The 18,279-nt window shown below is 59.7% G+C and overlaps 1 protein-coding gene across 8 annotated transcripts in view; it reads right to left on the reverse strand.

The window, feature by feature from the left end:
* Nucleotides 1-18,279, reverse strand: part of LOC118575807 (TLE family member 5) — a 28,658-nt gene that overhangs the window by 2,989 nt on the left and 7,390 nt on the right. The window contains exons 3-17 of one of the 8 annotated variants that reach the window (XM_036176218.1): nucleotides 16,234-16,297; nucleotides 15,801-15,845; nucleotides 15,589-15,651; nucleotides 7,322-7,396; nucleotides 7,039-7,222; nucleotides 6,854-6,873; nucleotides 6,005-6,115; nucleotides 5,044-5,088; nucleotides 4,697-4,846; nucleotides 2,876-3,014; nucleotides 1,927-2,087; nucleotides 1,117-1,187; nucleotides 731-980; nucleotides 226-473; nucleotides 2-149 (exon numbers count right to left, since the gene is read on the reverse strand). In XM_036176218.1, coding sequence (XP_036032111.1) covers nucleotides 2-149; nucleotides 226-473; nucleotides 731-980; nucleotides 1,117-1,187; nucleotides 1,927-2,087; nucleotides 2,876-3,014; nucleotides 4,697-4,846; nucleotides 5,044-5,088; nucleotides 6,005-6,115; nucleotides 6,854-6,873; nucleotides 7,039-7,222; nucleotides 7,322-7,396; nucleotides 15,589-15,651; nucleotides 15,801-15,845; nucleotides 16,234-16,297 — 1,774 coding nt within the window. Of the gene's footprint in view, nucleotide 1; nucleotides 150-225; nucleotides 474-730; nucleotides 981-1,116; nucleotides 1,188-1,926; nucleotides 2,088-2,875; nucleotides 3,015-4,696; nucleotides 4,847-5,043; nucleotides 5,089-6,004; nucleotides 6,116-6,853; nucleotides 6,874-7,038; nucleotides 7,223-7,321; nucleotides 7,397-9,625; nucleotides 9,647-13,881; nucleotides 14,808-15,064; nucleotides 15,140-15,588; nucleotides 15,652-15,800; nucleotides 15,846-16,233; nucleotides 16,298-18,279 lie in introns of those variants that run through there. The other 7 variants (XM_036176214.1, XM_036176213.1, XM_036176212.1 and 4 more) reach the window with 7 other exon arrangements.

The raw sequence follows: 18,279 nt of genomic DNA on the forward strand, positions 1-18,279 counted from the left end.
CCTGGGAGCTGAAGTCATGTTGCTGAAGCTGGCGGCCCTCACGCAGGTCCCAGCAGCGCACAGTGTTGTCCAGGCCCCCAGTCCACAGCCGGGTCCCGTAGTCCGATATGTCTATGCAGCTGGCCCCGTCCGTGTGGCCCTGGAATTGCCTGTGAGTGGAGGGCAGGCGTCCATGTCCACATCCACCTGTGTGTCCCCTACCGCATCCCTGGCCGCCGCACACACCTGACCATAGCCTGGTTCTGCAGGTCCCACACCACGATGTTGCCATCGCTGCAGCAGGAGAAGCAGACCTTGGCGTCGGGGCTGACGGCCAGCGCATAGCAGGCCGGGGCGGACGAGGTCAGCTCCGCCTTGATGCGCGGTGTGGGTGCTGCCAGGTCCCAGATGGACAGGGTGCTGGCTTCACCGCCCACAATCAGACTCTGCCCGTCCGGCAGCAGCTTGCAGGAGCGGATGTAGTTGTCGCGGTTCTGCGGCAGTGAGAAGCAAGCCAGGGCAGGGTTGGGGCCAAGCAGCTTTCCACAGGCCTACCTTTACTGTAGGCCCCGCCCTGGGCCTACAGGCCCCGCCCAGTCCTGCAAACTCCGCCTAAACCCACAGGCCCCGCCCAGCCCTGCAAACTCCGCCCAGCCCCACAGGCCCCGCCCAGCCCTGCAAACTCCGCCCAGCCCTGCAGGCCCCGCCTAGCCCCACAGGCCCCGCCCAGCCCTGCAGGCCCCGCCCTCACCAGGCAGTCCAGCTGAGCCACTGGTGTCTTGCTCCCCGGCTGGCCCACGTCCCACACCTTCACGCAACCTTTGCCGCCCGTGTACACGTGCTGTGTGGAGCCACTGATGGTGACGGCGCACACCACCTCACCGTGGGCCAGCGTGTGCAGCTGCCGCGCGTGGCGGGGGATGCCCGTGCCCACCAACGCATCCGATGGGAAGGGCACAGGCTGCATCTGGCCGTCCGCAGACACGTGGAAGGAGTAGGCCCTGAGGAGGTCGCGGACACGGGTGGGAGGCCCACCCCACCCCAGCACAGTGCCCGAGCTGCCAGTGTGTTCCCAGGAAGACAGGGACCCACGCCCCACACACACCCTGGAGAAAGCGCAGCCCACGTGCTACTCACGGCTTCGCCCCGGGAATGCCAGGCAAGGAGATGGATGAGCCTCGGAGATGCGGGTGTGACTCAAATGCCATCTGCCAGAGGCCGGAGACGTGACCCAGGGCACCCCCTCACTTAGGTCCCATCCCACGCCCATCTGCCCCTCAGCACCTCCCCAAGCAAGCAGAAACACTTGCAAGCTTGCTGCTACTGGACTTTTAAATAACCTCCCAGGCCAGGCTTTCTAACCCAGCCATATTCCTTTTTATTGGATCGCAGCGGCTTGTGCTAACCTGGGTGAGGCTCAGATCATCTTCCCACGTTCAGGCTGGACCAGGCCTCCTGCCCCCACCCCCCCTTTTTGTTGTTGCTTTGCTTTGCTTTGTTTTTTCAAGACAGGGTTTCTCAGTGTACCCCTGGCTGTCCTGGAACTCACTCTGTAGACCAGGCTGGCCTGGACTCAAAGATCCACCTGCCTCTGCCTCCCGAGTGCTGGGAATAAAGGCATGTGCCGCCACCACCCCCATTCATTTTTGAAACAGACTTATGTGTCATGAGCTGGCTTTGAACTCCTGATCCGCCTGCCTTCAGCTCCCCAGTGCTGGGGTGCCAGGCAAGCACCATGCACCATACGCCCAGTTAAGTGGTACTGGGAATGGTGCCCAGGGCTCCGCGTGTGCCAGGCATGCACTCTACCACTCAGTCCCAGCCTTAGCCCCTCTCTTTACTAATTCCAGTTTCTCTGGAATTAGGTTTCTCCCCCTTCCCCCCCCCGCCCCCAGAGATCCCCGGGCTCTGCTGACCATCCTGGTAGTCTGTACCCCGAGGACTCACCAGGGGTGAGCGTCCGTACACGACAGAGCTGCTGACCTGGGGGGACAGGTGGAGGCTGACATAGGAGCTGGGCATGGAGAGGTCCCCGTTGAGGGTGCTGTGGGAGCCCAGGCTGAAGGACGAGGTGAAGGGGCTGGACAGGGTCAGGGGACTCCTCAGGGCTGAGTGAGAAGGGCCAGGACACACATTCAGACACCCAAATCCCATTTTCCCTGTCCTTCAGCTGATGAACTCCCACACATCCTTCCAGACTCGGTGGGAGGAGAGACCACGCTCACAAGGGTGGGGTGTCTAGCCTGAGGTCGCACAGCTGCTGACGGCAATCACTAAGTGGGGGGTCGGTTTGTCTCCCAGGGGCTTCATTCAGTTCCCTAGCCTGAGCAGCAGCCAAGACAAGAAAACTAAGCCCAGGGTTTATAAGCCGTTCCAGGTGGTAAATTTGGGATCTGGGGTCCGAGCCATCAGCTTCTTTATCTTTTCTTTACTTTTTGTTGTTGTTGTTGTTTTGTTTTGAGACAGGGTTTCTCTGTGTAGCTTTGCACCTTTCCTAGAACTCACTTTGGAGACCAGGCTGGCCCTGAACTCACAGAGATCCGCCTGCCTCTGCCTCCCGAGTGCTGGGATTAAAGGCGTGCTACACCACCATCCGGCTTTTCTTCACTTTTTCTTCTTTGTTTTTTTAGTTTTTTGGGGTTTTTTTGGGGGGGGTTGTTTGGTTGGTTGGTTGGTTTTGTTTTCAGACAGGGTCTTACTGTGTAGCCCAGGCTGGCCTGGAACTCACTCTGTAGCCCAGGCTGGCCTCGAACTCACAGAGATCTTCCTGCTTCTGCCTCCCGAGTGCTGGGATTAAAGGCGTGCGCCGCCGCCGCCGCCACCACCAACTCTCTCATCCTTTCTACTTTGGAGGGCCCCTCTGGAAGAGAGGTATGCTGGGCAGGCGGGGACTCACCAATGCTGTCTGTGGATGGTGCCGGCTGAGCCGCCAGCTGACAGAGGTGACCGGCAGAGCTGGGCCCTGGGGTGGACGCGTCCTGGGGTGGGGAGGGACCACAAGACCTGGAGGCAGGGGTGCCTGTGGGGAGGTCATTCTGTGGAGAACAAAGGGTCACTAGTCACTGCAGGGGCCAATCAGCCAACGGAGGGAGTGGGCGGGGACCAGCTTGTCTCTCAGGCACTCAGTGAGCAAGCAGCCAGGTGGGCCTAGGTCCACGGTGAAAACACAACCCGGGAAGTGTGGGTGTGCATTGGGTTCATAGTAGAGTGTGCATGAAGAGAGGTGGGGACTCTTGGGGACAGCAATGTGCCCCCACAAGACAGTGACAAAGGCGCTTAGGCTGGCAAGATGGCTCAGCAGGTAAAGGTGATTGTGGCCAAGCCTTAGAATCTGTGTTCAATCCCAGACTTGACCTCTGACCTCCACGTGTGCATTATGGCACTTGTGTACACACACACACACACACACACACACACACACACACGTTTTTTTCTAAAAATGTTCACTGGTTGGTCGTGGTGCACACCTTTAATTCCAGCACTCAGGAGGCAGAGGCAGGAGGATCTCTGTGAGTTCGAGGCCAGCCTTGGGTACATAGTAAGACCATGTCTCAAAAAACAAAAACAAACAAACAAAAAAAAATGATAGACTGCCAGAGCAGTGGGCCCTTTGGTCTCAGAGGTCCTCAGCCCCACTTGGGGCCCATCATCCACCTCTGTCCCTAGGGCCCTGAGGGGCGAATTGATGAAGGCCACCGCCAGCTAGGCCTCTTCTTTCTGGAGACAGGGCTTGGGTAGCCGAGGCTAGCCCTGAGCTGACCACCCACAGAGGAGGATGACTTTGGTCTCTGGATCCTCTGGTGACCCTGGTGGGCTGAGGGACACCCTTGGGGGCTTCTCCAGCCGGCTAGAGTGGCCCTGCACCCATAAGGTCTCCCTGAGTGGGGAGGGGATTAGGTAACACACACAGGAGCCCACAATGCCTGGCGGTTGCCATGGCAACCTGCAGGGGCTGGAAGCCCTAGAAACAGATCATCTGGGTAAAAAGGAGGGCAGAAGGTCTGGGCAAGACCCCTGGGAGGTTGCCCGGATTTCCAGAGACGTCTGGAGTAGGGGAGTGGAGGCCTCTGCTGAATTCCAGGGGTACTCAGACCATGCAGGACCCAGTACTGGGGTGGGGTGGGGTGCCCACCATTGCAGGAAGTGAGTGACCCAGCTGGGTCCTACTTCTTCGCCCAGCTTGGTCACCAAGTTGATTTTCAAAGGTTTCCTTGAGACCCTGCAGAGTCTTCTAGAAAAAATAAACAAAACACACACACACAAAAAAACGAGGGGCCCAAAGAATCAAGAAAAAAAGCTGGGCGGTGGTGGCGCACGCCTGTAATCCCACCACTCGGGAGGCAGAGGCAGGTGGATCTCTGTGAGTTCGAGGCCAGCCTGGACTACAGAGCGAGATCCAGGACAGGCGCAAACGCTACACAGAGAAACCCTGTCCTGAAAAAAAATAAAATAAAACAAGAAGAAAGAAAGTCAGGTGTGGTGAGCTACCTGTCCCTCCTCAGACAGGAGGGTCAGGAATTCAGAGCCATCCTAGACGACATGAAGAGTTGGCAGCCAAGAAATATTGTCTCAGAAACCAAACCAAACCAAACCAAACGAATGCGAAAATCTAGACTCCCCTAGCCTGGCTGATCTGCTCATGGCACTTGTCTGTTTCCAGGCCACCCTGGGATGAATAAAATGAGTTTCACATCCCCCCCTCCTCCATCTTCCGTACCAGGGCTAGGTCTTTGCTTCTGGGGAGTGGTGAGCCCAAACTGGAGGCCAAGGAGGCTGGGCTGTCGGCGAGGTCCCTGCGGGCAGGAATGCAGAGGGGCGCCTTTCCACAGGGGGTGGTCGCAGGGCTGGGCGGCTCTGAGGGTTGGTCCTGAATTCAAGAAGGTGTCACTGAGTGGGGGACCCATAGCCTCTGTAAGGGGAGGGGCTCGGCCTCACTTCCGGGGAGTCTGAAGCCAGGGAAATGGGCGGCCCACTTCCGCTGTGGGCTTGGATGCTCCCACGCGCTGCGGCAGGCACCCCAGGGTCCTCCTGTCTGCCCGCCCTTGCCCAACCCCAGCGTCTCACCTCATCCACCACCAGGTTATAATCACTTTTGTCTTCATCGCTTTCCTGGAGGGGGGACAACAGGGGGGACAACAGGGGGGACACAGCTCGTCATGCCCCTGCCTCGGCACCAGGCCCAGCCCTCTTCCCGCCTCAACTCAACACAACTAATCTCTCAGGCAGGTCTGTGTGTCCGCCTCTGACCCACCACTGACCTCCCCTGCACTCAGCCTCGCAGAGCCTGACCATGCTCGCCCAGGAAGCCTCCCCTCAACCTGGCTCCCTCTGCTCTACGACCTTCTGCGGCTCCCACCGCCCTCTGGAGGAACACCAGCTTCCACCTTCATTCCCAGATGCTGGAAACGCCTTTCCTGACCCGGACAAGCAGGACAGATCACACTTGGATGCACACAGAGGAGCCAAGGGTGCAACCTGAACCCGTCTACAGAACTGCTGTCTCTGGCTTCCCTCCCACGCTCACACCCTTTGTGCTGCTGAGGGTGGCGCCTAGGGTCTCCTAGAGGCCTTCCTCCCTAAGTCACGCCCCCAGCCCCTCACTGGGGGATTCTGGGCGGGGCTCCACCCTGACCACGCCCCCAGCCCTCACTGGGGGATTCTGGGCGGGGCTCCACCCTGACCACGCCCCCAGCCCTCACTGGGGATTCTGGGCGGGGCTCCACCCTGACCACGCCCCCAACCCTCACTGGGGATTCTGGGCAGGTGCTCTACCTCTGAGCAATACCCGCAGCAGCTCACAGTGGAAATATATCAAAGCAGCTGCATGTCCCCTTGGCTACAGACATTTAGCCGGGAAGCCTGGTAGGACAGAGTGTCTTTTGACTGGCAGGTGCTCCACAAGCAAAGGGAGGCTACAGAAGGCTATAGAGTGAGCATCATGGACAGAGTTCCCAAGGATCTGCTCAGGGCGAACCGAGGTCCATCTCTGTCTACCCCAGTTTCTGCTTCTCTCTCCCGAACTCACATAAGGTCCTGAGAGATCCCTGTCTTCTGCTCTCTGCTGCTTCCCATTGCCACCTCGGCCGCTAGGATGCTCCTCTTCCACCAGACTCTCCGGAGGGGATGGGGAAGCACTCTGCGGGGAGACAGGAAGGGGTGAAGGGTGTAAGGTGGGTTCTCAGACTACATTCTTGAACAGCGAACAGTGAGTGCCCTCACTGGGGATTCTGGGCGGGGCTCCACCCTGACCACGCCCCCAGCCCTCACTGGGGATTCTGGGCGGGGCCCCACCCTGACCACGCCCCCAGCCCTCACTGGGGATTCTGGGCGGGGCTCCACCCTGACCACGCCCCCGGCCCTCACTGGGGATTCTGGGCGGGGCCCCACCCTGACCACGCCCCCAGCCCCTCACTGGGGGGGGTTCTGGATGGGGAATCTACCCTACCTCAGCCCCAGTGCTAAATTCTCTGGCTCTGTACAGATGGGGAAACTGAGTCCCATGAAAATGCATTACAGTGGGACTTGTAACCCACCAAACACCCAAAGCCAACCACCTGAGGTTGGGGGATGCGAACCCTCAGACAAAGCCTGAGCCAAGCAAGGAGTGTGCCTGCATGATGACCCTGGCCGGTCTTACTGAGGCACACCCATTAGAGCAGAACTTGAGAAACTGAGGCAGAGGGCTCAGTGCAGAGGGCTGCAAAGCAAGGCCATGCCTCAAATTAATCAAATCACAGCTGGCTTGGTGGTATACAATTCTAACCCCAGAACTAGAGGCGGGCTGGGGCTGCAGAGTGAGACCCTGTCTTCACCAGGCCCTGGGTTCCAGCCCCAGCACCCCCTGCACCCGCCCGCCACAGCCATGTGAACTCACCCTGCTCGCCGCCCTGTCCACTGGCAGGAAGCCGGGAGAAAACAGAATTCAGGGTTAGAACAGTTCCTTCCCAGCTCAGAACCCTCCCAAGGGCACGCAGCGGGAAACCTGAACCCACGGCTGCAACCCCTCCTATCCCTTACCCTGCCGGTCCCTGCCGGCGTCACCCGGGGCCACCCACTCACCTCTGGCCCCCTCCGCGTCCACACCCACGCGGTCTTCCTTGGCCGCCGCCGCCAGCTGGGCCTGCGCAGCCAGCGCCCCGGACAGGGCCAGCAGCCCCGAGGCCCCAGCGCCCACCAGGCCGGCTGGGCGCGGGGTGAGAGGTGCAGGGGGGGCGTGAGACAGCGGCTGCAGCTGATTCTGCTGCTGAAGGGGAAGAGGATGGCCAGGGGGCGCAGGGGGCACGGACAGGGGCGCGCAGACGGCGAGTGGGAGTCCCCGAGGCGGTGGGCTGGGGTGACTCACCCCCAGGAGGCTGTTCAGTTCCCCCACGGTCACCTGCTTGGCTCGGTCCACGGCCTGGAGAACCTGCTGCTGATGCTGCGGGCGAAGGGGGCGCTGAGCGGAGGCCCAGCCTGTCTGTCTGTCTGTCTGTGTCTCTCTATCCCTAGCTCTCTGTCTCAGAGGCGGGTATTGGCTGTCCCCCACCTTGTGAGTCCAGGCCTCACAGCCCAGGGGATTCGAACTCAAGACCTCATGCTTGTGTGGCAAGAGCTTTAGCCACTGAGCCACCTTCCCAGCCCCCTCTCTGTTTTCAGTCTCATGATCAGCCTAGTCAGGTCTCAGACTCCCAGCAATCCTCCTGCCTCGGCCTCCCAAGGGCTGGGATGACCGGAGTCACCCGGCTTCCATGACAAAAGAAACGAATACAGGGATACACCTTGACTGACATTCTGAGTCTGGCTGGGGCCGGTTCCAGCCGGTTTCAGCCCCTGAGGGCTGCGGGCATCCTCCTGTCTGTGATCAGGGTGCCGGCCACACCCCCACAGATAGCCGCATAAACAAGCACCCGGCACAAAACACCAGAATACCAAGCACCCACATGCTAAGCACCATATACAAGTACCCGAATATCAAGGATCCATGTAGCAAGTACCCACGTACTAAGTACCCACTACCAAGTTCCCATATACCAAGCAGCCACATACCAAGCACCTACCCCAGAATGGGCAGCCTAGGACTGGGCATGCAGCTCAGGAGTGTACCCACCCAGTGTGTTCATCCCCAGCATTGCAACATTAAATGTGGATGAATTCAATACACTTGAGCACACCTGGCTGGCGACCCCACATGGGACACTGGCCCCTCCGTGAGGAGATCTTTGCCCACCCTCGGGGGAGGGGCAGTAGGTCCCACAGAGGAAAGCTGGGGGCGCCGGCTGCATAGGGTGCTCAGGGTGCCCACCCTGAGGTAGCAGCCGTTCTCCCGACTCTGGAGGAACATCTCCAATGGCCAGTGCCAAGGTCCTGCGGTCAGCAGGCCTGAGGAATTGCTCACAGAGGCCACAGAGCTTTCTGATGTTTCCATGAGCTGTGTACACAGGTCCCCTCTGTCCGCGCTGACTCTGTGTTTTCAAAATCACTATACTAAAAACACCTAACAAATCTTACTTTTCTGAACCATTTCAAGCACACAGCTCAGCAGCATGAAGCTCACTCCCACGGCCTTGCCCCATCCCCCCACCCCAACCCCACCCTAGACTCCCCCACTCCACCCCCTACCCCAGAACTTCCCAACTCCGCAGTCTGAAATGGTGCTCGCTGTTCTCCCCCCACGCCCCACATCCCGGCCCTGGAGCTGCTAACTTGGGAGTGGGAACCTGCAGTGTGTCCTGTGTGCGGCCCATCCCACAGTGCATCATTCTGTAAGGAACAGGCCCGTAATTGCTCACCTAACCCTCAGGATACCCTGAGCAGGAGGCAAGCACAGAGAGGCACATATCCTGGCTAAGGTCACACAGCTCGGGCCTGTGAGCTGTGGGGTACAGGTGCACCCTAGCTAACCATCCCGAGCAGAGAGCCAGGGTTAGAGAAATGACTGAGTCAGCAAAGTGCTTAACACGCAACCATGAGGACCTGAGTTCGATTCCCCAAGAGCCCCTGTGGGAAGCCAGGCATGGTGGCGTGTGCCTGTAATTCCAGCATGAGTGAGGAGACAGAAGATTCCCAAGCCAGTCAGAGTCCCTGTCTATTAAAAGGGGGTAGGGGTGGGGCAAGATGGCTCAGCAGGTGAAGATGATTGTAGCCAAGCCCTACCACCTTCGTTTAATCCTTGGAAACCACACGGTATGAGGAGATGACCCACTCCCGAAAGTTGGCCTCTGACCTCCACATGTGTGCTTTGGCCCATGCACCCCCTCCCAAAAAACAGTGGGTTTGCCCAGTGGTTAACAGCACCAGCTGTTCCTACAGAGGACCCAGGTTCGGCTCCCAGCACCCCCATGGCAGCTCACAACCACCTGTGACTCCACTCCCGGGGACCAGGCGCCCCCTTCCGGCCTCTGCAGGTACTGCATGAACATGGTACACAGACATGAATGCATGCAAAAACACCCAGACATAAAATTAAATAAATACATAAGATTGCAATAAAAGCAAACGGAGGTGGATGGTACCTGGAGAAGGACACGGACGCTGACCTCCGGCCTCCTCATGCACACGCATGCAGACATGAGCAGAAAGTCCCAGATCTGCGCCGTCAGCCAGTGTCCTCCATTTCCACAGGGCCCAGGACACCCGCCCTTCCCCACCCTCTGCGTAACGCACTCACCTCCTGTGTGAGGAACGGGACCTTGCTTATCTTGCCGCTGCGGCCTGGAAGTAGAGGGAGGGATGCTGGCAGGCCCCGAGGTTGGCTGAGGTTGGAGCAGGCCACATCTTGCTAGGCAGTAAGTGAGCCGCTAGATGGACAGAGGGGCTTCTGAACCCCGAACCCCGAACCCTGCGCCAAGTGCACCCCGCGCCTAACCTGGAGATTCTAAAAAGACTGACAGTGGGATTAGAAAATGCCCAACTGCAGGGCCTGGTGGCGCACGCCTGTAATCCCAGCACTGGGAGGCAGGCGGGAGGATCTCGGTGAGTTCGAGGCCAGCCTGGGCTACACAGAGAAACCCTGTCTGGAAAACCAAAGAGAACAAACAAAACAAAACAAAGACAGCGTAACCAATGTGACCATTCCACACTCGCCACAATAAAGGGCCGTGTGCTGCCGCCCACACCTCACACCCCACAGAGAGACGACGACTTCATTTCCCCAATATCTGTGATCACCCTCGTAAATGTGAATCCCATCTAAACTTCTCCCCTTAGCTCAAGAACCGTCCATAGCTTCCCAGTGCCTTCAGAAAAATTCCCAAGCTGCTCAGCTATGTGTGACAGGACTCTGCTAATTATCCATACAGGCACCTCAGGGCCCTTGTACCTGCTGCAGAAGGACATAGAGGGGCTGGGGGCGTGGTCAGGGTGGAGCCCCGCCCAGAATCCCCAGTGAGGGGCTGGGGGCGTGGTCAGGGCGGAGCCCCGCCCAGAATCCCCAGTGAGGGCTGGGGGCGTGGTCAGGGTGGAGCCCCGCCCAGAATCCCCAGTGAGGGCTGGGGGCGTGGTCAGGGTGGAGCCCCGCCTAGAATCCCCAGTGAGGGGCTGGGGGCGTGGTCAGGGCGGAGCCCCGCCTAGAATCCCCAGTGAGGGGCTGGGGGCGTGGTCAGGGTGGAGCCCCGCCTAGAATCCCCAGTGAGGGGCTGGGGGCGTGGTCAGGGCGGAGCCCCGCCCAGAATCCCCAGTGAGGGCTGGGGGCGTGGTCGGGGTGGAGCCCCGCCCAAAATCCCCAGTGAGGGCTGGGGGCGTGGTCAGGGCGGAGCCCCGCCCAGAATCCCCAGTGAGGGGACCGGGGGCGTGGTCAGGGTGGAGCCCCGCCTAGAATCCCCAGTGAGGGCTGGGGGCGTGGCCGGGGTGGAGCCCCGCCTAGAATCCCCAGTGAGGGCTGGGGGCATGGTCAGGGTGGAGCCCCGCCCAGAATCCCCAGTGAGGGGCTGGGGGCGTGGCCAGGGTGGAGCCCCGCCTATAATCGCCAGTGAGGGGGCCGGGGGCGTGGTCAGGGTGGAGCCCCGCCTATAATCGCCAGTGAGGGCTGGGGGCGTGGTCAGGGTGGAGCCCCGCCTAGAATCCCCAGTGAGGGGCTGGGGGCGTGGTCAGGGCGGAGCCCCGCCTAGGGTGACAGGTCCCTGCTGCCCCTCAAGGGTCCTCCACAGGCGGTCACATCTTGGTCACCCGGGCCCAGTCATTCCTGCCACCTCCCCCATCACTGAAATTCACTAGTGCTTTCTTGCCTTCCTGCCCTCACCTTCGTTTTGTGGGTTCCCTGAGGGAGGGGTGCTGGGAGTCATGGCCTGCCGTATGGGGAGGTGCCTGATAAATGCTGAAGTCAGCCGGGAAAAGAACATGGCTGCAGGGTAGGGGTTGGGTCGGTTGATTTTGAGGGTTTAGGGCTTTGGGGTGGGGGTTGCCTTTCTGTCGTTGGAGATGAACCCAGGGCCTGGCACATGGTGGGCAGGAAGTCACGCCCATTACACCTACTGGGCCTTGCCCCTCCTTGGTCCTCCTGGGTTGCAGCGTAGTCAGACTTGAGGGTCTTGGGACCCAGGGACCAAACAGCAAAGTGAGGCCTCTCTCTGCATGCCCCTGGGTTGGGGGCCGCCGATACACTGAGAAGGGCCACCTAACATTAGCCACAGCAGAGAGGCCAGAGTGCCACCCAGCAGGCCCTGCAGCCATGGAGGGGGAGCTGGCAGGAGGGCTTGGGTAAGCGGGAGGAAGAGAGATGAAGCTGGAGGGGGAGGAGGGGAGGGGAGGGGAGGGTGGACAGGACGTGGGAGGAGGGGAGGAGGAGGAGAGGGGAGGAAAGGGGAAGGGAGGGCAGAGGAGGAGGAGGTGGTTGCTGCAGGAGGCGGTCAAGGTTGTCTGGGCCTTGGCTGGCAGCCAGTGGCCTGGCCCAGGGGGCCTGGCAGTGGAGCAGTTTGCAGGGGAGGGTGGGGAGGGGACACGTGGGAAGAGGAGGAGGGACCCAGCAGGAACAGCAGAGAATAAAGAGCTTCACAGCCTGAGGGAACAGAGGAGGGGGTGCAAATCACAGCCAGAGCTGCGGGCAGGCGGACCCCAGAGTCAGCAGCAACATGGGGCTCGTGTCTGGAGTCTGCGTCCCCGCCCCCGGCATCACACAAGGACCCCCATGTCCCCGTGTCCTGAGATCCTGAGCCTTTTTCTAAGCGCTGAGCATCTTCCGGAGACACTTTGGGCTCTGGAGAAGCAGTGGCACCACAGTGGCCAAACATTGTCACCACCGAGGGAGTCCTGTTGGGCGTCAGGGACGGTGAGCTCAGAAACAGCAGGAGGAAGACAATGAAGGAGGAGGTGGCCCCCCTGCCCACCACTCAGTCCCCCCTTCTCCACGTCACTACTGTCATCCCCTCTTTTCTCCCCCTGCACTAAACGGCTCTTTAAAAGTTGGGTTTCCCCACATGTGCTTGGCTGTGTGACCTGATCCAGCGGCCTGCAGTCTCTGTGCAGTCTCCTGTGCATCTGAAGAGTCAGGGACTGAGGTGCTTTAACAGTGTGCTGGTTTGGGGTGCTGCCTTGCTCTCCCCCACTTACTCTCTTTGCAGAGCCCCCAACAGAAAGTCTGGCGACCCAGAGGGGACCTAGCATCCTTCTGTAGCCTTGTATGGTTTCCTGAGCCTCAGTGGGTCTCAGTTTTCCTGTCGACGCCACAGGAAATGGGAGTCATTTCAGAGACCCACTTTGCCATCTTCACCCTAGGATGGATCTTAGGGTGCAGCCTCCCAGGCCAGGTGGAGGGCACGGTGGCTGCCTGAATGTCCACTCCTTGCTGGGGACAGGTTGGGGGCCCAGGGAACCTGGGACCTCGGTCTCATGGAGCCTTAGGGTCCAGGGTCCCAGAGAGTGGCCTGGTCCTGGGGTGAGGACCCACAGTCTCAAGAGTCTCCTAGCCACAAGCTGACCCCAGAACACAGAGTGGATGGGGGACACAGACATGGAGAGGTGGAAGGTCCCCTGAGGGACTACACAGAGCCATCAGAATCCCTGGGGAAGCACTTGGGGGTCACAGTTCTCCACTGGGCATGAGGAGCTAGGAGCGTCACCCCCTCCCCATGCTGCCCCACCTCCCCCCACTTCATCAGACGACAAGACCATCAGCAGATCAATTACCCAAGGTCAGGCTGGCTCGGTGCTCTCCCTGGGGTCCCCCATCCCCAGCTGCTGGCAGAACACTGCCCCCCCAGGAGCCCTGGGGGCAAAGGCGATAGCCCCCATCACCCAGGCTCCTCCAATTGGTTTCCCAGAGCAGAGGTAGAAGCCTCAGTTGCCCTAGACCCTTGGACTCTGGCTAAAGAACGCAAGTGGGCACAGCACCCCAAGATCCAGGGTGAACCCCAGGCCTCATGGTCTTTAGGCCTGGGCTCTGGCAATAACGTGCCTCCAAACACAAAGGCATTCTGGGCCAGTGGCACGGAGGCAGGAAGGTCTCTGTGAGGAGTTTCAGGCCAGCCTGGGCTACACAGAGAGACCCTGTCTCAAAAAACAAGTCCAGCAGAAACTGGGTCCCCGAGATGGCTCCGTGGGTAGAGATGATGGTGACAGAGCCTGACATCCTGAGGTAGATTCCCAGGCCCACATGGTGGAAGGGAACAGACTCCCGCAAGGCACACACAATAACCAGTAAAATGAAGCCAAAACACATTGAGATTCGAGCCAGAACCTCACAGACAGCCTATCTTGGAAGGGATCCAGGAAGCACTCAGGCCATCTCTCAGAGGGTAAGCAGGGCTAGGTGACCTCCCCGTGGATGCCACAGCCACCTCTGCTCTCCCGTGAGCTCTGCTGTGTGACCCCGTGTCCCTGGCTCACCCTCTCTGGGTCCTTGCCCGCCCGAGGGGCCTTCTGTCCAGGGACAGGGGGTGTCCTGAGGAAAGGGGTCCCCACCCCACAAGACAGAGTCAGGGACACAGCGGCCAACCTTTTCATGTTTTTATTTTAAAGGCACAGCTAGACCCCACCCTCAGCACAGCAACCTCCCTTCTCTCGGGAGATCAAGACGACTCACCAAAGCTAACTATGTACACAGACACGCGTGGGGCTTCGGTCTTTTTTTCTTTCTCTTTCTTTAAATCCCCTTTCTTAGAAGACAAGCTAAGAATACGGAGGCAAAACAGGAATAAAAACAAACCAACCTCAGACCCTCACGTTTATTTGGGGAAGGGGAGAAGGGAAGTCTGTGAGTGGACACCCACTGCAGCCCCGAGCCTTCGCAGTTTCCTCTTTGTCCCTTTCTTCTGTGGGCAAGGGAACCGGGCTGGGTGAGCTGGCGGTGGAGGAGGTCTGGACCTAGCAGGTGTGCAGCGTGGGAAACAGAGAAGGGGGACGGGGCCGACTCGGGGTGCACAGGGTGGGAAGGGACAGCCTTGCCTTGTGTACATTCTGGGCCAAGATTGGTGGCTGTGGCCCGGGGAAATGTTGCAGGTGGGGGATTTCTCGCTGCTCCCTGTGGCCTGGGGTGTCCCCCTGGGGTCCCCTAGGCCCACAGTGCACAGCAAGAAGGCTGGAAGGAGGACTGGGGGTGGAAGCTTGGGTAGTGACCGAGCTGTGTGGCCGTCGGAGCACGGAGTCCTCTCTGTGCCTGTCTCCCCTCCCCCCTCCCCCCCCCCCCTCCCCAGGAGCTAATCCGACTTCTCCCCATCATCCTCCTGGTGGGTGTCCCCATCGTGTCCGTTCTTGTCCTCCTTAGAGAGGTGGGTCTGGGAGCCCAGTGCGGAGAGTGACAGCAGGCCGGTGCCCGCGCTGACCGCAGGGAGCGAGGGCGGCTGGAGCCCCACGGGCAGTGGCGTCAGGGGCAGGGCCAGCGCCTGCAGCTGGGACAGCTGGTGAGCCTGGAGCTGCTGCTGCGGGGTGGGGGGCACAGGGTCAGCCCAGGGCTCTGTCGCCTGTCCGCTGCCCATCCGGTCACCTGACACCAGCCCATCCGGGTTATCTGCCCACCCAGGGCACCTGTCAAGACACCTGCCCACGTGGGTCTCCATCCCGTCAATCATCTGCCCATCTGTGTCCCCTTTGTCTGTCTCCTGCCTATGTGGGTCACCTGTCAGTCACCTGCCCACCTGGGTCACCTGTCCCCTGCTCGCCGGGGCCTCCGACTTACTCGGATGATGGAGTTCAGCTCAGGAGCCGTGACCTGCTTGGCTCTTTCGATGGCTCCCAGGACCTGCTGCTGATGCTGGAACAGGCAAGGGGAGGGCACAGAGGGGTCAGGTGACTGTTCTCTCAGGCAAAGGGACAATCAAGTGAGAAAGGGATTGATTCAAAGAAATGGGTGGGGGGAAGCTTCTGTGCAGGGGCGATGGCTGGAATGCACAGGGAGGCCTGTCCTAGGTGTTCAGGGGGACGTCGCTGGGGTGGGTAGGGTTAGGAATCCAGCTTGGGGGATTTCTTCTGAAAGCTGGTCTGCAGGCCACCTGCCCACCCAGGCACCCCATCTTCTGCCCCCGCCCACCTGGGTCCCCTTTATGCCCTGGTGACAAATAAGCACCCGCCTCCTGTCACAGGGGTCTGACCCCCGCTCACTTCTCTTTCTTTGCCTAATTCAGAGAGGGAAGGCTTGTGCCCCCAGGGCGCCCAGCAAGGTGCAGAGGGAACTGCACTGCCCCCTGCTGGTGACTCGCTTACCTCCTGTGATAAATAGGGCAGGACCTGGGCACAGATCCCATTCAGCCTCTTCACGATTTCAGCCTGGAACACACATGATTTCCCCTCAGTACCTGGGGGGCACTTGGAGGGGCCGGGGGCTGAGGCCATGCCAGCGGGCCACCCAGGCTCACCTCGGGGGTAAGAGGGAGTCCCCAGGCACTGAGGTGGCGGCGGAGGGGATGGAGGCTTACCTGTTTGTGCATCTCGATGTTCAGTCCGTAAGACATCTCGTAGTACTGTGGGGTGGAGTGAGGAGTGTCATGGACCAAAGGGGTGTGGCCTTCTGGTGGCCCGGCTCTCACAGCACACCCCAGCATTCCTCACGCCCAGCCCCCAGCCAATGAGCTCCTATTCGTTCTTCAAGACCCCTGCCCCAATGCCCTAAGACCCCAGCAACCTCCCCGCAGGGAACTACAGGTCCTGTGGGGGTGAGGAGGGCTCCGGTCACAGAAGGGTTAAGAGATGCCGATAGGCTAGCTGGCTGCGGCCTCAAGCCACCAAGGACAGTGGGCCCTGGCAGGCCCAAGCCACTACCTGGGCAGGCAGCCGGGCCACCCTCGGCACCTGCAGTGTGTGGGGAGTCGGGTCGCCCGTCCTGACCCCCAGGTCCCCAGGGGACTTTACCATGACGTAATGCCGCTGCATCTCTGACTTCTCACTGGCCAGCTTGTCACACTCCAGCTTCAGGCTGAGGACACACAAGGGAAACTGAGGCCCCTCCGCCAGCTGAAAACTTTCTGGTTTCTGTTTTTGACACAGGGTCCTGTAGCCCAGGCTAGCCTTCAACTCGCTAGGTAGCTGGGGATGACTTTGAACTCCCGATCCCCCTGCCTCAGCCTCCTGAATGCTGGGCGACAAGCCTGCACCACCAACTGAGCCCCAGCTGTGAGCCGCAAACTGAGAAACAGCCAAACACCACATCTGGCTGCATTGAAGGACGCCCCCCGGGTTTTCTGCAAGCCTGGGCAAGCAGGGTTGCCTCAGTTTCCCCCACTGTGAAACTATGAGAGCATTCTCGAGGAAATAACAACCACCGAGGCAGAGGTGCCTCTGTGAACGGGCGATGAGGTCTGCAGAACTCACCCTCCATCTTAACGCGTGACTCTGGGCACCCAGAGAGGGTGAGTGAGCGGTTCAAGGTCACACAGTCGGGCAAATGTCTGGGGCAATTCTCCACACACAGACAGACACTAAGGAGACTGAGGTGGCCCAGGGGTGAGGGGGACAGAGCCAGAGAAGCCCACAAAGGGTCCTGGCTTCAGGAACCTTCTACATGCCCAGCCCTGCTGTCTCCCTAGTTGGGTTCCCATGCTGTGTGATTCTAGGCCAGGGCTCTCCTTCTCTGGGCCTCTGTTGCTTCCTCTTTGAGGTAGCCAGGATTGTGAGGGGTCAGCCGGGTCAAAAGGCCTGTGGCTTGCTGACAGAGCGCTGGCCGCCCACGCAGAGGAAGGAGGGAAATGACGCCTCCCCCCAAGTTGTCCTCTGACCTTCACACTGTACATGGCACCCCCAAAACTGCAGTAAGAAATGTTTCTTTTTAAATCCAGGAATCAAACAAGGAAAAAAAAAAAAAACAACCTTAAGATCGTGAGAGAAACAGAAGGATAGACACAAATTCTACCCTGTCTAAAAATAAAAATCCCAGCCCTCGGGAGGCAGAGGCAGGAGGATCTGAGTTCGAGGCCAGCCTGGTCTACAGAGCGAGATCCAGGACGGGCGCAAAGCTACACTGAGAGACCCTGTCTCAAAAAACAACAAACAGACAGACAGATAAATAAAAGCAGCCGCAGGGTGTCTCAAGCCCTCACCGGGCCAGAATCCCACCCTGGCTGGTCTAGGCTGGTCTAGCCTGGTCGCACAGCCGACTCTGTTTTCACAAACTGAGTATCTTTGAATGGGCTGGCACCAGGGCTCAGCCGGTCCAAGCGACTGTGGTTCAAGCACAAGGACTGGAGTTCGAATCCCAGCTCCAGGCCTGGGACGCCCAGGCTTGTGTTATGTTCTCCCACTCGGTGAGGGTTGCGGGGGCACAGGGGTCGAGAGACCAAGGGGGGATCCCATGTCATGGGGTGACTACACACACACACACACACAAATAAATAATAATAAGTCCGGACTGGGTGTGGATCAGCCGCCCGCAGCAAGAGAAAGGGAGAAAAGACGGAAAGTATCCCCAGGGCCCCAGGGCACTTATTCTCAAAGTGTGGACATCGTTCCCACGGGGGACTTCCCCACCCTCACTCCACACGGCAGGGAACCCAGGCCCAGCGCACAGCACAAGGCAGCTCAGAGAGGGCATCCCTCGGGGATGGTGCTGGCGGCCTGTGGATCCCGGACAGCCAGGCTCACCCTGAGTAGGGCGGCCCACAGATCCAAGTGGGAGAGCAGAGCCCCGGGGGGGGGGGGGGGGGGGGGGGGGGGAGGGCTGCAAAATGGCAAAGCTGGGGGGGGTGGCCCAGCAGGAAGCTCGCAGGCCTAGCACAGGAAGCCCCTTGGACCCTTTCCTCGCCTGTCAGCTCAAGGTCATCCTTGGCTACAAAGGGAGCTGGGGAAAGCCTGGGCTACATGAGACCCTGTCTCAAAATAAACACCAAAAAGTAAAAATGATAAAATAAAATAAAAGCTTCACAAAATCTGAGATTTCCTCTTTTTCCTGGGAGAACCTTGAAG

The sequence above is a fragment of the Onychomys torridus genome, unplaced genomic scaffold (genome assembly GCF_903995425.1).
Source record: "Onychomys torridus unplaced genomic scaffold, mOncTor1.1, whole genome shotgun sequence".
NCBI classification, from domain to species: Eukaryota; Metazoa; Chordata; class Mammalia; order Rodentia; family Cricetidae; genus Onychomys; species Onychomys torridus.